Source organism: Perissodus microlepis, chromosome 22 (genome assembly GCF_051167445.1).
Source record: "Perissodus microlepis isolate ML-2025 ecotype Zambia chromosome 22, ASM5116744v1, whole genome shotgun sequence".
NCBI lineage: Eukaryota > Metazoa > Chordata > Actinopteri > Cichliformes > Cichlidae > Perissodus > Perissodus microlepis.
The window spans coordinates 26751263-26773075 of NC_140481.1; the positions used below are offsets into that span (position 1 = coordinate 26751263).

General features: G+C 40.1%; 2 protein-coding genes across 2 annotated transcripts; both read left to right on the top strand.

The window, feature by feature from the left end:
• Positions 1-4092: 4092 nt before the first annotated feature.
• Positions 4093-20555, top strand: slc9a1b (solute carrier family 9 member A1b). Its single transcript, XM_084918445.1, has 12 exons — positions 4093-4674; positions 11200-11660; positions 12065-12315; positions 13178-13395; positions 14199-14395; positions 14702-14791; positions 14925-14995; positions 15325-15498; positions 15931-16039; positions 16175-16270; positions 17375-17447; positions 18303-20555. The coding sequence occupies exons 1-12, from the start codon at positions 4413-4415 to the stop codon at positions 18554-18556; spliced, it is 2256 nt and encodes a 751-aa protein (XP_084774571.1). The 5' UTR covers positions 4093-4412; the 3' UTR covers positions 18557-20555.
• A 161-nt stretch (positions 20556-20716) lies between these two features.
• fabp10b (fatty acid binding protein 10b, liver basic) lies at positions 20717-21788 on the top strand. The gene is made up of 4 exons (XM_084918452.1): positions 20717-20990; positions 21069-21241; positions 21440-21529; positions 21616-21788. Exons 1-4 carry the CDS (start codon positions 20795-20797, stop codon positions 21664-21666), a joined length of 510 nt encoding a protein of 169 aa, XP_084774578.1. The 5' UTR covers positions 20717-20794; the 3' UTR covers positions 21667-21788.
• Positions 21789-21813: the final 25 nt, after the last annotated feature.

Here is a 21813-nt window from a genome sequence, read left to right on the forward strand (position 1 = left end):
AGAGCAAACTGAGACCATGATCTCTTTATATTAACTGTGGTCATAAATCTTATGTTTGTTTGTGAGCAGGGCAAACGTCTGAGTCTGCAGACCCGCAGAATCTGAAATAATTAGGATGATATGTGTAGCCTTCACTCAGATTAAAAGATTCCTGTTTATTTACCTGTTCCCTCACTGACTTTACCTCGCTCTTGTCCTCCTTTACTCATCGTTGATTCTCTCATCTTCTTATTTTGAGTTAATTTAACTTTATTTAGTTTAACTTTATTGATCCTAAAATAAGTGGGAAATGTAATCACTTATATTAATAGTCATAATTAATAATCCAGGTCCTGAAAGGTGTACGTAAGATGTGCATACTAACAATTTCCCTGTGCTACATCTCTCTGAAACTACTCGCCTTGCAGTGCCAGTGCAAGTCTCTGGGTGTTGCCACAGCTTAATTGCCAATTGTTTACACCTGTTGTGGTGTGGAAAAAGGCATGCCTGAGGTCGGCCACCCTACCTGGATTGTTGGGAATGCATGATGATATTTTGCCTCACCTGTGTAAGAACTGCCTAAAACTGATACGCGAGTATGAGCAAATGTCACTGGAGATGGCAGACTACAGGAACTACCCGAGTTTCAGCTTCAGATGCAGACAAACAAACGCAATCGATGTGTTTAAATCTAAAGCAGAACGGATTCAATGATTCGATGCAGATTCTGATGAGAAAGGTTTTCAACAGGTGATTGAATTTACTGAGAAGGCTCATCCAGCACATCATGAAGTCATAGCCCCCAGGGAGAAGTTTGATGTACTTCAACGTACTTTAAACCAGGACCTCGGCTGCAGGCAGAGCAATGTATGCCAGACTCGCACTGAGGATGTGGATGAGTGGGTGAAGTTTGTCTAATAAACCACTAAAACAGAGAAGAATAATTCTTGTGAAAGGTAGGTGTACAGTTTTATTAAACCCGACTAATGAGAAAATTATTCTGAAATAAGCCTTGAAAATAAGATCCAGGTGGTGGCTGCAGGAAAAGGGTGACACGATCTGAAGCAGATGGAGCAGGACGCCGCTACTGACTGGACCTCATGCAACAGATTATACCCAGGGAAGCTACAGCTATGGCTTTCCACAAACTAGGGGTAACTTTAAGGCCCATTGTCAACATGATCAACACACAACTTCAGTTTCTGGTTTCAGTGGTCAGCTTGCTGTTAGGAAGCTCCAAACACGTTCAGAACACTTTAGATTTTGTGGAAGGTAAGATGAAACGATGGTCTGATGTTTCATTTGCTGAAACAGTGGAGGTAGTTTGTAAGAAATTACAGGATGACCCTACTGCTAGCCTTCGCAACAACACAACCCTTCACCAACTAGATCTGCTCTTGGCACCAGTAGCGGTTTTTGATACGGGCGGTTGCCCGGGGCGGCATCACGGGCATCGACAAAAAAAAAAAAAAAAATGCTCGTACTCGTGCTTCCCCGACGTCATGCCAGCGCATAGTAGGAATGGCATAGGAACCGATCGGTTTTCTATCGCCCATTTGCTGGGAGAAAGGGAGCCCTCCGTTTGCGAGGTGCGCCTGCTGCTTGTGGGAGAAACGTTTCGTCACTCATCCAAGTGACTTCTTCAGTCTTTGCACCGAAAATTTGCACCGATGTTTTTTCGAAATTCTATACGCGAAAAGTGAGCGCGAGAGCCCTCGGTGCGCCTGCTCGCTGCTGAAGTCAAAGTAAACTTTCTTGTCATCTCCGCAACATACAGTCCAGTATATAGAGAGACGAGAGGACGAGGCTCCGGTTACAGCAGTGCAAGTAAACAAACAAAATATAAGAAGAGTAAGAAAATAAATATACACTTTTGGACTCGGGGTAAAGGGATCAATAACAATTGAAAATTTATAATTTACAGTTTGATGATTTAAAGTCTCACACACAACCGTCGAAAGGGGAGGGGGGCCGTCTGCTTCCAAATAGAACACATTTCATTCATAATGTTGTAAATCAAAGTCCATTATCTATTCATGATTTGAATCCTGGGTTGTGTGAAATCCCAGAAATAAACCCTAAACAAAGTAAATCTGTGAACTAAGGTGTAGGTCTGTTAGGTTATGTTGTGGTGATCCTCGAGTTGGCGGATGGGTGTTCATACTGGAGTGCAAAATTAAAACCAAGATGGACAAGAAAAGTTCAAAGCCATCAGGTCCTCAGTTTAGAAAAAAAGAAGAGGAGAAACGAGCGAAAGATACATGTAAGCAGATGTGTCATTGGATAATGGCAGGTCATCCTGAAACAATCAGAATACTTTAATCCCTAAGGAAATAATGTGGGTTACAGTTGCTCCAAGAAGAAATGGTAAAAATAGTAACAGACTAAACTCCAAACAATACAGTGTCAATTGTTGATTTGTCCTGTTCTCATTGTATGACGAATTATGAGCTCTGTTTGGTAGACGTTTGCATACTATGCATACTCTCTTCATATGTGTGTGTGTTTGTTTCTCTGGTGAAATTCAGTATGGTTCCGACAACAGTTTTATGTTAATGTACAATCCTTAATATGTTTTGTGCGTGTGTGGGAAGGGGGGGGGGGCAAACAGGCTAGGACCGCCACTGCTTAGCACTGTCTTCAATCTCCATATTTCATATCCAAAGACCAGCAATGCATGAAGAGAGGTTTGATCCTGCAGCAGCACCTGGCCAGTGGTTCAAGTATGTGGATGACACCTGGGAGAAAATGTTTACCTGGTCCAGATGAACAGAATAAACTTTCTAGCACATTAAGTCTTTTGCTTCCTTTTCAGAGTGGACAGCCTGTTAATTTGAACTGCATTCATTTAAAGTTGAACCTAAACATGGAAAGGGAGTGTTCATATTTGTATGTGGATTAATTATTTAGCCTTCTGATCAAGTGCCCAAAACAAATCCTTTTCTCTGGAACCCATACTTAATAAATCCATTTGTCTTCATCTCTCTGCAGCTAACAGCTCTGAGACTGATTAACAGCAAACAGCCTGCAGGCAGCTGCTTCCATCCGCCAGAAGAGGAAAGCTGGCACAGTGGGAACAGGCCGTGTTTGAAAATAAATGGTGTGTCTAATGAGTTTGGATGTTGGTTTTTACTCATTCTTCTGTGCTGGTGACAGATGGAGACACAGATGTGTGAGCCAGTTTAATTCTGATTTAATTTATGTTTAAATTAATAAACCTAAGAAGGTGTTTGAGCTCATTTGATTTCACAATCGCAGGTCTCTGGATCCCCAGGAACGGTTTGAGCAAATAAAACCGCAAATGAGTCACGACCAAAGAGCAGATTGACTTCTTATTCTGGCTGCTGACTGATGCAGACGCATCCTCTGTGGTAACAGAAAGTTGTGATTTATCGCACTGCTTTCTCCCTCAGTTTAAGCTGGCATTATGTGATACTGAGCCAGTGCTGTTTAAATCACATGAGAAGTGGGTACATAATCTCAGTGCAACACTAGTTTATACTGCGTAACTATCACATGTTAAAAATGTGAAATTATAATACAGAACTGTGCAAAAGTTTTGAGCTGCCCCCTCGCCAATTTAATTTTTGTTGTACAAACTGTTTTCCCTTCTATACAGTGTTTACAGCCATTTCTTTGTTTTTCCTAGCAAGGTGCAAAGAAATGAGGGGTGTGCCAAAACTTGTAGGCAGTACTGTGTTCCTCTGCTGATGGTAGAATACAAGTTTTAGCAACAAGGAACCACGTCAGGTTCATTTTGATCCTATGCAATGTTTAGTTTACAGGTTGTTAAATTTCTTCAAAGAATATAAATGAACACTGCTGACACACAAACTGAATCTCAAAAGGAACAAAGCCTTTACTTTCGTTTTGCAAGTAGGGAACAGCTAAAAGACCCTCTGATAGGCTGCTTCTGAGCCCTGTACTGCATGTGTAACACCCCTGATTTACCTATTATTAAAATTATATACCTTATTTAATTTGGAACCTAATCTAAGAAGTAAAACTACAGAACAAAAACTCAGAAGTGCAATGTAATATTGTACTCTTCCTGGTGGCCGGTTTTGGTCTTCCACTCCAGCAGGTGGCACTTCGCTTCGAGCAGCCCGTGAAGGAAGAGAGGAGCGGGTGTGATCAAGATAGAAATCCATCTGACGAATGTAACTTCTTAGAGTTACACTAAAAGGGGAGGAAAGAAAATCTAGATCAACTGAAGACTCAGGTGGGTTTAAACCACCTGTAAAACCTCCAGCTGATGGCAAGAAGACAGCGTTATGCGTGATTTTAACATGCCTGGAGAGTTTGTGCGTAAACGTGCGCGCTTCTCCGTGGCTCCCCAAGCTCTCTTCCCATCCTATCCTCACCCTCATCTTCCTCGGATCTGAGTAGCAGCAACAGCAGCCGCGGCGGTCCATCCTTCAGACCAGCTGAAAATGGCTCCACTCCGGAGGAGCTCCACTCTGCGACTGACGGGGTTATTGTGCCTTTTATTTCTCGTTTTCTTCTCTCGTGGCTTCGCGAGTCATGATGTTGTTTCAGAAAAATCATCCGGAACGATACAAGATGATTCCCGTAGCCAAGCAAACTCCACGGCTCATAAAAAGACTTTCCCCGTCCTCTCCTTCAACTATGAACATGTTAGGACGCCCTTTGAGATCTCTCTGTGGATCCTCCTGGCCCTGTTCATGAAACTTGGTGAGTGTCGCTCTAATGAAGCAACGCAACATGAATAAATACGTCCTTCTAAGCTGACTTCTCAGGCAGCTTTCAGAAATTATTTAAAGTCCAAGTTTATTTTGTTGTTTATTTATGCAAGTTCTATTGAAGATGCAATTATAAAGGTGCAGAATGCTCCGATACAAACAAGCTGACCGATTTCCAAAGCAGGAAGCCTCAGAGCTGCAGGTCTGCACCAATGAAGACGAGCATCACCTTTTAGGGTTCCACTGTCTTCACATTCTTTAAAGTTTCAGTCATTTATTTACATTCTTTTTATCTGTTTATTTTCTTTATCTTTGTGTTGAAAGTGATTCAAGAAGTTTGTCCTTGATGATGTTGTGTGTCCTTTTCCTGACCCGAGTGCTGTAAATGTCCTGTAGTGGTGGGAGGGGTACTCCACAGATGAGTTTTGCTGGAGAGCCTTCCTGTCCTGAGTGGTGTCGTTTCCATACCACACTGCGATGGAGTTTGTCAGGATACTCTCCACTGTGCACATGTAAAACTTGCTGAGAAGTTAATCCAAATTTTCTCAGCTTCCTTAGGAAAAAGAGTCGTTGTTGAGCCTTCTTCGTGATCTGCCATGTGTTATGGGTCCAGGTGAGATCCTCACTAATGTGGGTGTCAATGAATTTGATGGTCTTCACCCTCTCCACCTGAATCCCGTTGATGTATAGTGGGGCGTGCTGGTCTCTCCTCATCCTCTGGTCAATAGTAGGTCATATCTGGTCTTTTTGTAGCCCTCTGCGTCACCAGAGGTAAATGCAATGGAGCGTGCATGTAGCATGGAACGTACCTCACAGTTCAACCATGGCTTCTGATTTGGATGTTTTATAGCACTTCGTGGGGACAATATTGTCAATGCATGTGCTGATGTAGCTGGTGACCACTGATGCATATTCCTCTAAATCCACAGAACCGTCCTCTCTCATGGGAGCAGTCTTAAACACATCCCAGTTTGTAGCACCAAAGCAGTCCTGAAGCGCCGAATTAGTCTCTTCACTCCAAACTTTAGTAATTTTACTTACTCACGGGGCTCGTTTGAGGAGCTGCCTGTATGCTGGATAGAGGAACACAGAAATGTGGTCGGACTGTCCAAAATGTGGGCGAGGCACTGCCTTGTATGCGCCCCTTACATTGCTGTAGACGTGGTCCAGGATGTTGTTATTCCTTGTCGGAAAGCTCACGTATTGATGGAAAACACAGAAAACACGCAGTAAGCTCATGTTAATCCATCATAAACAACTGCAAAGCGTATAACTGTTTCAGTATAAATGACAGCTGCTTTCGTTAAAGAGGACATATTCTACTCATCATCTTCTATATAATTTTATTATTGGACTCTATTAGAGTAGCTTTGCATGATTCACGGGTCAAAGCAAGCCGTGTCTCCCTTCATGCTCAGTTTAAACCAACTTCTTCTGATTTCTCTCTCTCTGAGGAAGGGTTTGGACACCAGGTGGGTTTGGCTGACCTCATCACTTGAACCTTAATATGAGCATCCACCACAGGGTCAGTGTATATATATGATGGAATAATGCAGAAAAACACAAGTCAGCTTTACTGTCTGGTAGTTGCACCAAATAAAGCTTAAAAATGCTTTGCATTTAACATTATTTTATTTAATCACTGAATCTTTTAATTATTTTTGTAATATTTAAATGCTAATTCTTTGCAAGTTAAACATAATAAAATGTTGTTATTGTCTTTGTAACAGTGAAAACCTAAAAACTGTTGAGTTTGCTGTTACAGAAGCTTAAAAAAACTTAAAAATGCTCATATGTGAAGCTACTAACAAAGAATTTCCTCCCACCAAGAAAAGACTTAAATGACTCATTGCTTATCTAAACTGTTAGCAACTGTGTGTTTGTCTTTGGAGTTTTTGTTGTTTGTAGCCAGCACTTTGTAGCAAGCAGAGATTTCAGGAACCTGATAGTTGTTACTTTTGAAATTCATCGCCAGAAATAACAAAACATTCAAATGAGCTAAAAGAAGCTTTGACATTCAGTCTCCCCGACATGTGACCGCGGTCCAGGCTGCTGTAAAGAACGTTTATGCAGTCACTGGTTTTGCTTGAAGCCTGCGTCGCCCCCACATCCCCTCCCTGACTCTGCACACTGAGATCTTTGTTATCAAGCAGTGCATTAGGACAGGAAGACGGACAGGCCCTCGGTCACAACAGCTGGACAAACAGATAAGACGCTAAAGAACCTCGCTGTCCCCGCTCAGCCAATGGAAACCCACAGGAGAGACTGAGAAAGCCAATCAGAGTCGCCGCAAAACACCACATGTTTTAGACATTTAACATGGTGGATAATATAGCAACAAAAGAGTCAGGATGGATCTTTTTCTGTGTTGAAAATGTCCTAAGAAAGAGCTACAGTAGTTGTAGGGAGGCCTGCAGCTTCACCGAGCAGAAGAACAATTTGTACACTCACTGCTTGTGTTCAGCTTTGTTTTTTTGAAATCTTAAAGTAGATAACTTACAGGTTTTATAAATCAAAAGCAGACACAAACAGAAACTGATACACATTTTCAAATTCAAATTCAAATTTTATTTGTCACACACACACACAACCATACACAGTATGACATGGGGGTGAAATGCTTGTAGCTGTACAATGCCCGACCATTAAATGACAGAAAAAAAGTTTTACAATATTTACAATTTACAGGTCACTACAAAATTTACAAATTAACTTAGGAATTTACAGTAAAGAATGTGCAAATAGCAGAAGAGATTATAAAGATTATAAATTATAGGTATTAAATGGTATTATGGTATTAAATGGATTTATTTATGCTTTAAAAAGCCAACAAAATATACTAAAATGGTAACAACAGAGTCACTGGTTGCCAGATTGTGAGAAAATCATCCACCGGGATTATTATTTTGTTTTGTTTTCTTCTTAGTTATCTGCATCTGGACCATTAGCTGCAACAGCGCAACATCTGTCTTTAATAAATGTCTAAAATATCCCCATATTAATAATAATAATAATAATAATAATAATAATAATAATAATAATAATATTAAATAACTTAATTCTCCAATAAAATTCAACATAGTCTCCCGCATTAAAATTTGCAGCAATTTAGAGCTAAACTGACATATGAATGATATAATTAGTAAAATAGGGAGTCCAAAGTAAGGAGGGGTCCAGCTGTGTCAAACCTGAAGGCTATTTGAAGAGTATGAGTACCACAAATCTCCACAGAGATCCCTTTCATAGGTCTGAATCCAGCGTTTGCTTTGGAAACAGGAAATAGATGTTCTGTCCAGCTTTGTCCTAAAATAACTGAAGCATTCTGTGTATAATTGTGTGCAGTGGGAATATCCTTTACTATCATGTTCTCATAGAGACATATCTAAGCTCGAGTGAATCTGAACTCTGACATCATGACGGCATTTTTAACCAGAGATCTGCCGCTCACTGGATATTTTCTCTTTTTCTGTCCGTTCTCTGTAAACCCTGGAGATCACAGCGTCACTTAAACCTCCTTTCCTCCCCTTTCCAATGCTTCAGTGTATTTAGCCATCTCCACATGCATAAATACATTGAGTTGCTACCATGTGATTGGCTGAATGAATCAGTGTGCTGATTGTATTATTGAGAAGCTGAATCTAATAAAGTGGCCAGTGAGTGCAGGTCCCATTTAATCCTAATGATACTTTCTCCCATGATCCTTCAGGGAGAAAGTCAAATTTTTAATTCAGATTGGTAATCGGTTCAGTTTGATCTCTCAGGCTCTCCAAGGTTCTTTCTATCCAAGTTTCTTCTAAGCCAGCATTTATGAGCCATATATAATGTTTTGATAAATGGTTTATTCATATATTTGTCAACCATTATGAAACCCTATAAGTGGAGGCCGGTGCATGAAACTATAAATTTGTTCTTCAGGAAACTGTGCTTTCAAATGTGTTCACCTGACACGTTTAAAAGGTGCAACACATGGAGACAAGTGCATGTCTGCTCTAAAGTTTTTAGCTAAAATGTGATTTACATGTTTTCATGCACAAAAAAATCATAAAAATTAAAAGGAGGGGGGTGAGTGCGTGTCTGTGTCAGTGTACATGAGATTTGCGTGTATGTGTGTATCCTGTGTTCAACTTGAGAGAGAGAGTGTTCTTTCGCCCGGTTAATCAAAAGTCAACAGTCCTCCAGCTGATGCACGTGACCTTGAAGGATGGGAGCAGATAGTCAAAGCACAGTCCTCTTATCAAGGAGAATTCTCTGGCCAGTCTTGGCTTTGGGTAGCCGCATGAAGGAGATGGTTGTTTGGGTTCAAACGAACAACTGCATTACAATTTCGCAGTTGGTCATCAGGTCTCTCAGTTCCCATTCTTATCAATATTGCATTCAATAAACACAGTCTGAGTACTCACGGCTTGCCCGTCGTCAATCATGTCGGCCAGCCTTGTGGGGTTTTGAACAGCTGTAACCACTTTCTTTGTTCTTCAATAAGCCAGGTCCAGTCAGCCAGAACTCTGTTATCATTGTTCCGAATAGGCAAATCTCGTTCAATGCCGTCCATCAACAGTTGCGAATGATCATCGAGTATCCGGCAGCAAACGTCTCTGCAGGACAATCGGGCTCTCCCGAGCCCAGGCTTCTCGTTTAGAATAGGGTGTCATGTTTTTTAGGGACCAGTTGATCAAATCCATAATTCTTTAGGTTGTAGAGAGCAAGACTGAGAGACTCTCTGATGGTGAGAGTTAGATGATAGTTATCCACAGTGGATTTTAAATCAAACAATAAATGAAAATTTTCAACTTTAATTCAAGGTGTCTATTTCAAAGGCTCAGAATTTAAACAATGGCTGGCAGCCAGTTTTATAACCGGTTGAAGCCTGTTCCTTTATTATTTTATGCCAAATTACACATGTGTACAAAATTGTTGGTACCCTTCGGTCAATGAAAGGAAAAACTCACAATGGTCACACAAATAACTTTAATCTGACAAAAGTAAAATTAAATAAAAATTCTATGAATGTTAACCAGTGAAAGTCAGACATTGCTTTTCAACCATGCTTTAACTGAATTATTTAAAAAAAAAATAAACTCATGGCACAGGCCTAGACTAAAATGATGGTACCCCAAGAAAAGACTGAAAATAATGTGACCAAAGGGACATGTTAATACAAGGTGTATTCACTATTTGGCTATTGTACATGGTAATAGTCCCATGCAGTCCACTTTGGCTCAAACAACTGTCCTGTGGGCAGATGAGACAAAAACTGAACTTTTTGCCAAGGCACATCAGGTCTGTGTTCACAGACGGAAAAATGAAGCTTATCAAGAAAAGAACGCTGTCCCTGCTGTAAAACACGGAGGAGGCTCGGTCATGTTCTGGGGCTGCTTTGCTGCATCTGGCACAGGGTGTCTTAATTCTGTGCAGGGTATAATGAAATCTCAAGACTGTCAAGCGATTATAGAGAGAAATGTGCTGGCCAGTGTCAGAAAGCAGGTCATGGGTCTTACAACAGGACAATGAGCCAAAACACACAGCTAAAAACACCCAAGAATGGCTAAGAGGAAAACATTGGACTGTTTTAAAGTGGCGTTCTATGAGCCCTGACCTCAATCCTATTGAGCCTCTTTGGAAGGAAGCATGCAGTCTGGAAAAGGCGCCCTTCAAACCGGAAACAACTGGAGCAGTTTGCTCATGAGGAGTGAGCCATAAATCCTGCAGAAGTCTCATTAACAGTTACAGGAATCGTTTGATTGCAGTGATTGCCTCAAAAGGTTGTGCAACAAAATATTAAGTTGTGGGTCCATCATTTTTGTCCAGGCCTGTTTCATGCATTTATTTATTTTTTTAAATAATTCAGTTGAAACGTGGTTGAAAAACAATTTCTGACTTTCACTGGTTAGCATTCATAGAATTTTTTGTTTATTGTTACTTTTGTCAGATTAAAGTTATTTCTGTGACCATTGTGAGAGTACCAACAGTTTTGTCCACGTGTGTAAGTAGATCAAAGTTCTGGAGTTGATCCCAAGTGTTAAATTTAAATTTGGATCTCTTAATGTGAGGATCTCTTAATGTGAGGTCCAGACAGATGTCAATACAAGTGAAGAAAATAAAACCTATCAGAGAGATAGCAAACATCTTAGAAATGGACATGTCAACATTGTGGTACATACTTAATGAATGCACCGACCAACTCAGGAAGTTGCTTTTGAGATGGTTTAAATACAAAACTGAAGACAGAAACAAGCCTTGATTGATTGATTGATTGATAATACTTTATTTATCCCAAGGGAAAGCATCAACTGAAAGTGATGTCCATGGGCTCTAGACTTCATGCAGGCATTGACTGCTAATTATTTTCAGTATTAAGAACATTCGACATATTGAAAAGTAATTTATTAGTGTCAAAAATCATATTTTAACAACAAAACAGAGAAGAGTGGACAACTCCACATTTCAAACGTTCAGTCCAGGGAGTCTTTGGTATTTTTTCTTAATGATTGTATTAAATTTGATTATGGTGTGTCTGCAGGATTTCACATCATTCCCACTGTGTCTCACATCGTGCCAGAGAGTTGTCTGCTAATCTTTGTTGGCCTGCTGGTGGGTGGCATCATCAAAGCGACTGGAGAACAACCCCCCGTCCTTGACTCCAATCTGTTCTTCCTGTACCTGCTGCCTCCTATCATCCTGGATGCGGGCTACTTCCTGCCCATGCGCCCCTTCACCGAGAACATTGGCACCATCCTGATGTTTGCAGTGGTGGGGACACTGTGGAACGTCTTTTTCATCGGTGGGATGATGTATGCTGTCTGTCAGATTGATGCGGCCAAGCTGGCTCACGTGGACCTGCTGTCCTGCCTGCTGTTTGGCTCCATCATCTCGGCCGTGGACCCCGTGTCCGTCCTGGCCGTGTTCGAGGAGATCCACATTAATGAGCTGCTGCACATCCTCGTGTTCGGGGAGTCGCTCCTCAATGATGCCGTCACTGTGGTGAGCAACGTTCGCATTCTCAAATAGTAAATATATTATAATTAAACTCATTCTTTTTAATGTGAATTAATTACTTTTCTATAAAATGTTAAATATAGTAAAAAACAAACAAACTTTGAGGTGTTGTTATATCCAGTTAACACTAAAAATAGTCAATAGATACAGAAAAGTAGTGAAAGAAAAATAAAGACTAAGCAGGAAATCTCTCAATTTAGGAGGAAAGGAAATTTTTTTTCACGTATAAATTTTCACTTGAGAAAGTTTCTGAAGTATAAATTTTCTGCTGATCAGGTAATAAACCCATTAAATAATGAAATTATCAATATAAAATAAAGTTTTTAGGTCCATGAAACAATCATGAACAAAAGCAAAAGCAAACACAAACACCCCTGTTTCTGCTCCAGGTCCTGTATCACCTGTTTAAGGAATTTGCTCACGAGCAGGCGATTACCGTGACCGGCGCCGTCCTCGGTGTCATCTCTTTCTTCGTGGTTTCCCTGGGAGGTGTCATGGTGGGCGTCATCTACGGCATCGTGGGAGCTTTTACGTCCCGCTTCACCTCATACTCGCGCGTCATCGAGCCGCTGTTCGTCTTCCTCTACAGCTACATGGCTTACCTCTCAGCGGAGATCTTTCACCTGTCAGGGATCATGTCGTAAGTAGACGAGCTCTCGGTCTCTGAGCTTTATGATAAAAAGGTTTGAGTCTCAAACTCACAAAAACTCTGTATCAGATATAATACACTAGTGTTAATATTTACTAATGAGAAAGTGAAAACATTTTTGCAAATTTATTAAAAATGTAACTAAATTAAATGTATCTTAATTAAAATCTCTCTCCTTTGTCATATTGTAAACTTGATAAAACATTAATTATCAAACTAATTTTTTATATTTATTTAACAAATATCAGTTAGCAGTTAGGTAAAAATGTCATTTTTATTCATTACAAAACATACCAGCCATTAACAGTATAGTCACATATTTGCACTAATAACTGTGAATTTACCCACAAACAGGGGCTGCTGGGAAGTGGTGTTAACCTTAGACTGTGTATAAAGAAGGATAATATAACAGTTCCCCTGGATTTAAGTCGAATTATTTCAACTGTGGGTTACAGCCCTGTTGTTCTGCTGCTGCAGAAATCAAATTTGCCCACTAGTGGCACCGTGGGTGGATATTTGATACTGAGATCCTGTCGCCTACACTGTTCTTGACACTAAGCCAACAGAACCACCCAGCTGTCTGTTTTCTTGACTACATGTGCAGCTTAAAGACGGTGGCCCTTTTACTCCTCTACGTCTGGTGGCTTTAATGCGAAAGGAAAAGAAGACACTTTATCCTTCTTTATATACAGTTTGTGTCGATAAAACCACGACAGACTCTAGGTTTTTGTCTTGGTTACAGTGGCACAGCTGAAATCATACATTAAATAATCCAATAACCCTAACTTTAGAGAAACTTCTATCAAACCTCATTATGTTGACTGCTTCTTTCCTTCTTTTCCTTGCCAAACAGTTTGATTGCTTGTGGCGTGATTATGCGGCCATATGTTGAGGCCAACATCTCCCACAAGTCTTACACCACCGTCAAATACTTCCTGAAGATGTGGAGCAGTGTGAGCGACACACTCATCTTCATTTTCCTCGGGGTTTCCACAGTGGCTGGTCCTCACACCTGGAACTGGATCTTTGTCATCTTCACGGTGATCTTCTGTCTGGTCTCCAGAGTGCTGGGTCAGTACAATAAAACACAATAAACCAGGAAGTTCTCTGTTTCTTGCCTATTACCAACACAATAAACATTGTATAGTAATATATGCTAATCTGAAAGTGCAGCGAAAGCGGAGCTAGGAGCAGCTTGTCTAGCACGCTGGACACAACCCAAAGGCTCCCATGTAATTGAAATGCAGTACAGATTACAGCGTGATCAAAACCAAGCAAGGTCAGTTCTGCTTCATGACAGAGCGCTGTTAGAGATGCAAGGAAAGAGGTCAAGCACTGCCTGCCTTGCTTACCCTGACCTGGTTTAATCAGGTCTACAGTCATGAGCAAAGGGTTTTGGCAGTGGTCCTAATGTTTATTTTTATTTTAATTATTCTTCTTTATGTTTTTTATGATATAGTGGAGAACAATCACAAGCATTTCATAAGTTCCAAACTTTTTTTATAGGCAAGTAAATCAAAGTTTAGTTTTGGCAGTGCTTCCACAGCCTTTGGCCATGACTGTAAAACTTCACCCTTTCATTCAAGTAGGGTCCCTTCTGGCTCGAAAGAAATAACATGAAGAGACCGAAACACTAACTTTGAGGCTTTAACACTCAAATCAGTGGGTGGTGGCTTTGATCGATACTGTTTTTTAGCCATGGTGGCATTGCTGCCTGAGCAAAACAGAATCTTGCTCCTCTACTTTTTTCCTCATGGGGAAAATCCAGTCGTGAAATTCAGTAACCAGTTAAGTGTAGAGACCCAATAAAGGGAAACTGATGATCATATTGATAATGAATTAATCAATTCTTCTTTTTTTTTTCTGTGTTTCAGGAGTCATCGGGCTTACAGCCTTCATCAATAAATTCCGTATTGTGAAGCTGACCAAAAAGGACCAGTTCATTATTGCCTACGGTGGCCTGCGAGGTGCCATAGCCTTCTCACTGGGGTTCCTGCTGGACAATAATGAAATCAAGAACTTGTTCCTCACTGCCATCATCACCGTCGTCTTCTTCACTGTCTTTGTGCAGGTGGGAATAACACGAGTACTTGGGATTTAGGTGTATGACAAAAACAACATGGCAAAGGAAAAGGCTTGCATGTGAGGCTGGACATAAAGAAAAGAGACGTGTATCAGTTGTCTCTTTTATGTTTAATGTTTTTCCCGCACACATTTTTTCTAGTTGTAAGTTGCTGTGGCTTCCACCTGTCTGTATCAACATCAGTAATTATAGTAATCAGTATTTTTATTGGGTATTGTTACGTGAGTGTGTTTATATGTCTAAAATAAATGTGCAGTATGTTTTTTAAAACTTAATTTCTCTTTTTTTCTTCAGGGGATGACGATCAGGCCCCTGGTGGAGCTCCTAGCTGTGAAGAAAAAGAAAGAGCGCAAAGAATCAATTAATGAGGAGATCCACACACAGGTGACAATTTCATTCACTTCATGTATAAGAAAACACATCAGTCCTTGTTAACATACGAGAGGGATGGGGCTACAGATTAAACAATGTATAAGATGTATAAATAACACCCTCTGTAAACTAATTTTGCCATCAGTTCCTGGATCATCTCCTCACAGGAATTGAAGACATCTGTGGTCATTATGGGCATCATCACTGGAAGGACAAGTATGTATTTTCTTTCTTAATGTATCCTCTCTATCACCTCCATCTTTGTAGTTCAGAAGAAGCCCTCAAGTTGTTATGCAGCCATGTGAAAAAGAAATTTTTCACTGGTCTTTGTGCAGTCCTATAAAAAACATGACGATGACTCAGTAGATTGTAGATCAACAAGTAACTCTAACTGCCAAAACCTCTGCTTTGATAGAAGTGCTCAAACTTCAAGCACATCTGATTAAACAGTAAGGGTGCACTCAGTTTTTCTCAGGACTGCAAAGTCAGATTACTGTATCCCCCTTTTACAAAACAGAAAATATAACTTTTTCTCCTGTATACAGGCTGAATCGCTTCAATAAGACCTATGTGAAGAGATGGCTGATCGCAGGAGAACGCTCCACCGAGCCTCAGCTCATCTCCTTCTACAATAAGATGGAGCTGAAACAGGCGATGATGATGGTGGAGAGCGGGAGCGCCGCCAAGCTGCCCACGATTGTGTCGACCGTCTCCATCCGGTAAATGTCAGAAGCAAGTCCTGCAAGAACTGCTTTCTGTGCATGAGATATTCCCCAAAAACAGTATTGAAGTGAATTACTGAGTAACCCGGACATACCTGTATTTTTTGGGTGAACTAACCCTTATTTCAAATTGATTTTGTGGAGGATGGAGGTCTTTTTGTTCCCCAGCATAAAGCTAAGGTTAAAAAACACATCTCAGGAAGTTTTTTTATTATAAGTAAAGTCAGATGCCACCAAAAACACTGATGCTGCTGATCCTCTACATAACAGGTTATCAATTCTCCCCCTCAGCGGATACACTTTGTGCTTGTTTTCTGTGTTAGGCACATTAAAATCTAACTGAATGGCTTTAAAAAAAAGTATAAGCTGTGAGTAATATCACACTAATGCAGGTTCTGGACTTTAAATTTGTTCACTGTATCCAAACAGAAACGTTCAGCCCAAAGGGACGCCCAAACCGAGCCGAGCCATCTCAAAGAGTCGTGAGGAGGAGATCAGAAGAGTCCTGCGAGCCAACCTGCAGAATACCCGACACAGGGTGAGGAAGACATCGACGGCTTGTTCAAAATGGATTGGACTAATCTGAATGTTTGCATGCATGTTCATGAGTTGCAAACAAGGTCCATCCTTTTTAAAATAAATGTGCATTTAATACTTTCTTCCTCCTCTGCAGCTTCGCTCGTACAGCAGATATGAGCTGCTAAATGACGCGCTTGAGGACAATATAAGCGAGGCTCGCTTCAGGAAGCAGAAGGAGATGGAGAGAAGGGTGAGTTTAAACAACTCTAAACTCTAAAGCTATCGACTTAAACAAATTAGAAACATTAGAACATTTCACATCTGTCCAACTTTTTGTGCATCTGGTTTTATTTTTTTGTTCCCTGACTACCACGTTTTTAATGTCAAAGAGTTAAAATCAGAGAACTCACAGAGTTAAAAGGGTAATTTGGGCTAATAAAAAATGCAGATTTACAGAAATGTGTGAAGATTTTAGGCAGTAAAAGTAAAATGAGGATACTTTCAGATACATTTATTTTTTTATCAAATAGAGTACCAGATGCAAGCTTTCCTTTAAAGATACTCGAAGGATGTGTCTTGATGCATTCTAAGTAATACAGATAATGAAATCTCAGGAAGCTGATTCTGTTCATCTGGACGCAGAGTTTTAGGAGGGAGAAATGTTTCAGACTGAAGTCCCTGATAGGAGTGACAAATATTTCTTCCTCCTAGAACTCTGCGTCCAGATGAACAGAATCAAGTACAAGATACAAGTTGTTACAAAGAAACAACATTAAATATGAAGGAGAAGTGTAAAAACTCCTCAGCAGGCAGAGCTGAAGGCAGAGAGGAGACACAGAGACAGCCAGTGGGGGAAAACTATTTTTGTCAATGTCAGTTTTATTTTACAGCACATTTAAAACAATAAGGGAGGTTTTAACCAGCTCCAAAGGAAAGCTCGGCAGTGACCAAACATTATCTAAATAGATTTTTTTATCTTTTCCAGCCAATTTTGTAAATTGTGGTTTTATTTAATCATAACTGGTACTTTTTTTTTTTTTAAATCAAATGCTCAAATGCATAGCCAAACTCTGCAGAAAGGGATCTTTGCATTGAGAGAAACTTCAGAGAGCTTATTTAAAATGTCCTGGTGCTGAGTCTAAAAGTGATTGAACCTCTTGAAAGTGTAACAAAGGTGTTTAACAGACAGTCAGAGGACTCTCCATCCAGCACCAGAATCATTTCAGGACCCATTAGAACCCTCCATCCTTGTGTTTTGCTGTGGATAAGAATCAATACTAAAGTGCTTTGTTCCGTTGTTGGGTGTGACTTCCTGTAAAGTCCTTCTTTAAACTCTGTTATGCTTCTCTTACAGATGAGCCACTACCTCACGGTCCCTGCAAACCGCCAGGAGACGCCCCCTGTGAGAAAAGTATTTTTTCAACCAGGTCAGTCTAAGAGCCAGTTTAAAGCATGATTTTAAAATGCTTTATGAGAATGAAAATTATGTTCAGGGCTTTAAAGTCACTCATTGTTTTGAGTTTTGTGCTGCTGGATTCTTTTGGGGCATTTGAGCAGCTGTGTCCTGCTGCCGGGTGCAGACCTGGAAGTCTGTGCATCAATACAATACTTTTCTTTTCCACATGGGATATGTCCTGTTCAATGATGCAAATATTTTGCATTAAACAGAATGAATCTTCCACTGTGTCTGCCCTGGATCTTTTCTAATCATATTATACTGTGTTGGGTATCATATTTAGCTACAAGAATGGCTTAGGATTTTAAAATGGAATAACCAGATTATTATAAACATTTACACCTAGAGGAAAATTTGATTAAGTGGATGAGGTTGCACATTTTTAATGTACTGTACAAATGTGCGATATTTACCTGTGATTTCTGTTTAATTCTGTTTAATAATGAGGTTGTTTTTCCTAAATTAATTTAAATAATATTTCCACCCACATCAGTAAAAGCCTAAAAGTGTCCATAAATAATATTTTAACATTTTCATTAATAGTAAAGATTAATAAGTGCGTCATTTATAAATAGAAGCAAAGGACGATATAAACTGTTAAAAGTAAAAATCTGTTTAATTTATTCATTTTTTTGTTATTTTCACTGCAATAATTTTTCTTTTTAATCCTTTCCTATCCTAAAACAATAGTTTCTATGTGTAAGTGAATATGCATGCTCTAAATTATTTTAAAGTATAACTGGTGCTGGTGTTCCTAATTAACCAAATCTGAAGGTGTTTGTAGAAGGTGTTAAACTGTTAATGAGCCCCTGCCTTTATTCTCCAGAGCACAAAGTGTACACCTACGATGACAGCGAGAGTCCCCGAGGGCGGGCTTCTCCCAGCTGTGCTGATGATGTCAGCGAGCTGAAGGAGACCCCTGAGAAGCCCGATCAGAGCAGCACGCCGAGGGCCAACAGGGACGCCGAGCTGAAGCCAAAAGAGCAGGATGACCAGGGGGATCAGCTGAAAGTATCACGCTGCCTCAGTGACCCCGGTCCAAACCCGGAGGATGATGAGGACAGCACCTTCCTGCCATGAGTGAAGCACATTTTACAGGAAAGGCCTGAAGACAAGAGAGCTTTAGCAAAGCTTGATATTTATCATTTAAATTGTTGTATGTTTGTGATGTAGGATTATGCAATCTTCGTTCCATACGTTCATAACATGTTTTTTTATCATGCAACATGCAGAATTGCCAAAGCGTGCTGCAGAGGACATTTCTTATTTGAAGTTTTTATACCCGCCTGAAGTTTCAGCATTTTGAATTTTAACATGCGCCTCAAGCCAAAGCATTTGTTTCAATGAGCTTGAAGCACCAGACGGGTGGAGTCTCCTGCCCTGAAAGCACAGATAAGAAACATAATGAGGTAAAGCCCGGCTGATAAACGCCGTTGGCTGCCAGTGTTTGTCTGTCTGGGGTATTTATCACAGACTGAAACATCTAAACAACCTTTAGATGGGTTGCCATGACGTTTTGTTCATCTATGGTGCCCAGAGGATGAATCCTCACAACTTAAAGCCGTCACGGGCTCCCTGTTGAATCCAGAACTGAATTTAAAGTATTTCTCTTCACATACAGTTCCCAAAATAAGACCTCATAGTATCATATTATCTTGTCAGAGCTCATTGCTCTCAAACTGCAGGGTTACTTGTGGTTTCTAAAAGTAGAATCAGAAGCTTAGATTGGATTAGACTCAAGACTTTCCTGATAGAGCTTATAGTTTGGGCTGGATCAGGTGAGGCTGAACCATCTCTTAGATATGCTGCTATAGAGTCAGGCTGCTGGGGGTCTTCCCATGATGCACTGAGCACTTCTTTTTCACTCACTTCATGTCACTCCACATGTGTTTAGAAACCATTGTTGCATGTCATTTTCTCTTCCACAGTTTGTGTTTTGTCCAGTCTCACCGTGCAGATAGCTGCTCCTCCCTGAACCTGGTTCACGTGGAGTTTCTCCTCCGGACTGCTGGTCAATGTGAGAGCAGCACTTATTATAAAAACAAGCTATATCCAAACATGAGACTGAAGTAAAACATCCAAAACTAATGTTTTCATGACTTAGTCAGTATTTTCAGTGTACATTCAAACTCAGACATATAGACTGTTTTGATTTCAATCAAATAGGACGATTAAACATACTCCATAATAATCTCTATAAAGACCCACATTCACCTCTCTTTAAGTCTAAAGGAAGTATTCTGAAAATGTTTAGCTGAGCTATAGCTTTGAGTTTTAATAAGCCTAAGCCAAAAGTCCAAAAAAAGATACCCCTCGTGATCACTTTGCTAAAACATAATTGCCAGGCTACAGAGGTTGAAAACTGCACAGTCAGCCAGATCTGTTCTGCTCTACACGCATCAACCTAGGCGCTATAATCAGGTTTATTATGTGGCACAGTGTGTGGCCTTAAAAGTTCCGCTTTGACATATCTTGGCCAAATTTCTCTAATTGAGAAAAACTGCTATCAAAACAGATTCTTTTGCTTTAAAAAAAACAATCTGTATTGTTCCCGAGTCACACTCACATCGGCCTTTACAAAATTCCAGCATCAGATGCATAAATGTTGTATTGTAAATATGTTCGCACTGCTTGAAGTTTCATGTTGGTAAAGAAAAGACCGATCTGATGATCAGAGGCCATTGACGAGCTTAAAATTAAAAAATGAGCTGCAGATATTTGCGGACAAGCTTAGCACTGTGTTTATCTCCACAGCTGTCGCTGCATGTCTGATCAGTGTTTTCTCAGGGAATTCGACAGACGGTGTGTTTGTATGACTAATACGTGCTCCACAGTTTATAATGTGCCTGTTTTTGTACGCTAAAGTGTTTTCAGCTCTTGTCAAACCGAACAAGGTGTTGGTGATGTTTCCACGTTTTGTAAACAAAGCTCTTTTTGTGTGTGTGTGTTCCTGTTAACTGAGCATGCTCCAAGACCTGTCAGTGTTTAAGAGACTGGACTGCCTGAGCTTTTGCTGCCTGCACACATTTGCCTTAAAAGTGTTTTTGCTTTTTATGCTTTTACCAGTTGTAATGTTCTTTATATTACATATTGTTATATGTTTATTTTGCAAAAATAAAAAAAATTGTTGAAATCATAAGGAAAGCTTTAATTCCTGTCTTTAAAAAAAGTTTCTTACTGCTGATTTTGTTTGATTCAAACTGTGCAGATAGTAGGAGTCAAAAAAAGGTGGAGCAGACTCTACCTGTGTAGCTGCCTGGCTGCGGGAATACTTTAAAGATGTCAGGATTAAAAAGAAGATACTGTGAATGAGGACTAATGGATGAGTTCAGGCTACTGAGGCCTCTCAGTGGAAAGACAATTAAAAAAATAACAGGGAATTTGAAATCCCCAGCGTGCCAACCAGCAGCGTGTGATGAGACTGTGACAACATCCTCTGCAGCAAACATGAACTTCAACGGCACCTGGAAAGTTTATTCTGAGGAAAACCTTGAGGAGTTTCTCAAATCCATAGGTAAGATATTTTAAAAACTAAAGGATTATTTATTTCCTGAATATATTAAATGGTTTTTTTTTTATTTATACTTTCCAGGTGCACCTCAAATGATTATTAAAATGCGTAAGGAAGTGAAACCGGTGATCATCATAGAGCAGAACGGCAAAGACTTCACCTGCACCGTGAAGACTCCAGTCTGCACCAAAGTCCACTCGTTCAGCCTGGGAAAAGAGTCAGAAATAACAGCTGTGGATGGAAGGAAGTTTAAGGTAGTTCAGGGACCTCATGCTCAACACATTTGAGTTTTTAGAGTTTTGTGAATTTTAAATTAATATTGGAAGGAGCAGTGCAGAAATGAATGATGTGATTTATGCAGGCACAGTAAGCAGGAGCCGTATCTCTGCTATTTATTTACCTTTTAATATTTAATTATTATTGACTACAACAATGATTTTGTTCCTGGTTAGTGCATTGTCAGAGAGGAGAACGGGAAGCTGATAGCTGAAAATGACAAGTTTACCTCAGTCAGAGAGATTCAAGGGGATGAAATGATTGAGGTGGGTGGCTCTAATTCTTCTTAAAACTGCTATGAATGTGAATCATCCATGTTCTCCTAATGTGTCTGCTTACTGTTTATATCTAGACTATCACTGCTGGCTCTATAACCTTCACCAGCAGGAGCAAACGAGTCTGACCGGCCAGCTCATGGATCCCTCTCAGAATACCTCATCTGAAGATGAACGGAGTTAACATATAACTAAATAAATAAAGCTGAAGTTAATAAAATAAAATGTGCAAACACTATAAAACTCTTATCGTTATTTACTGTAAGGCAGTATTC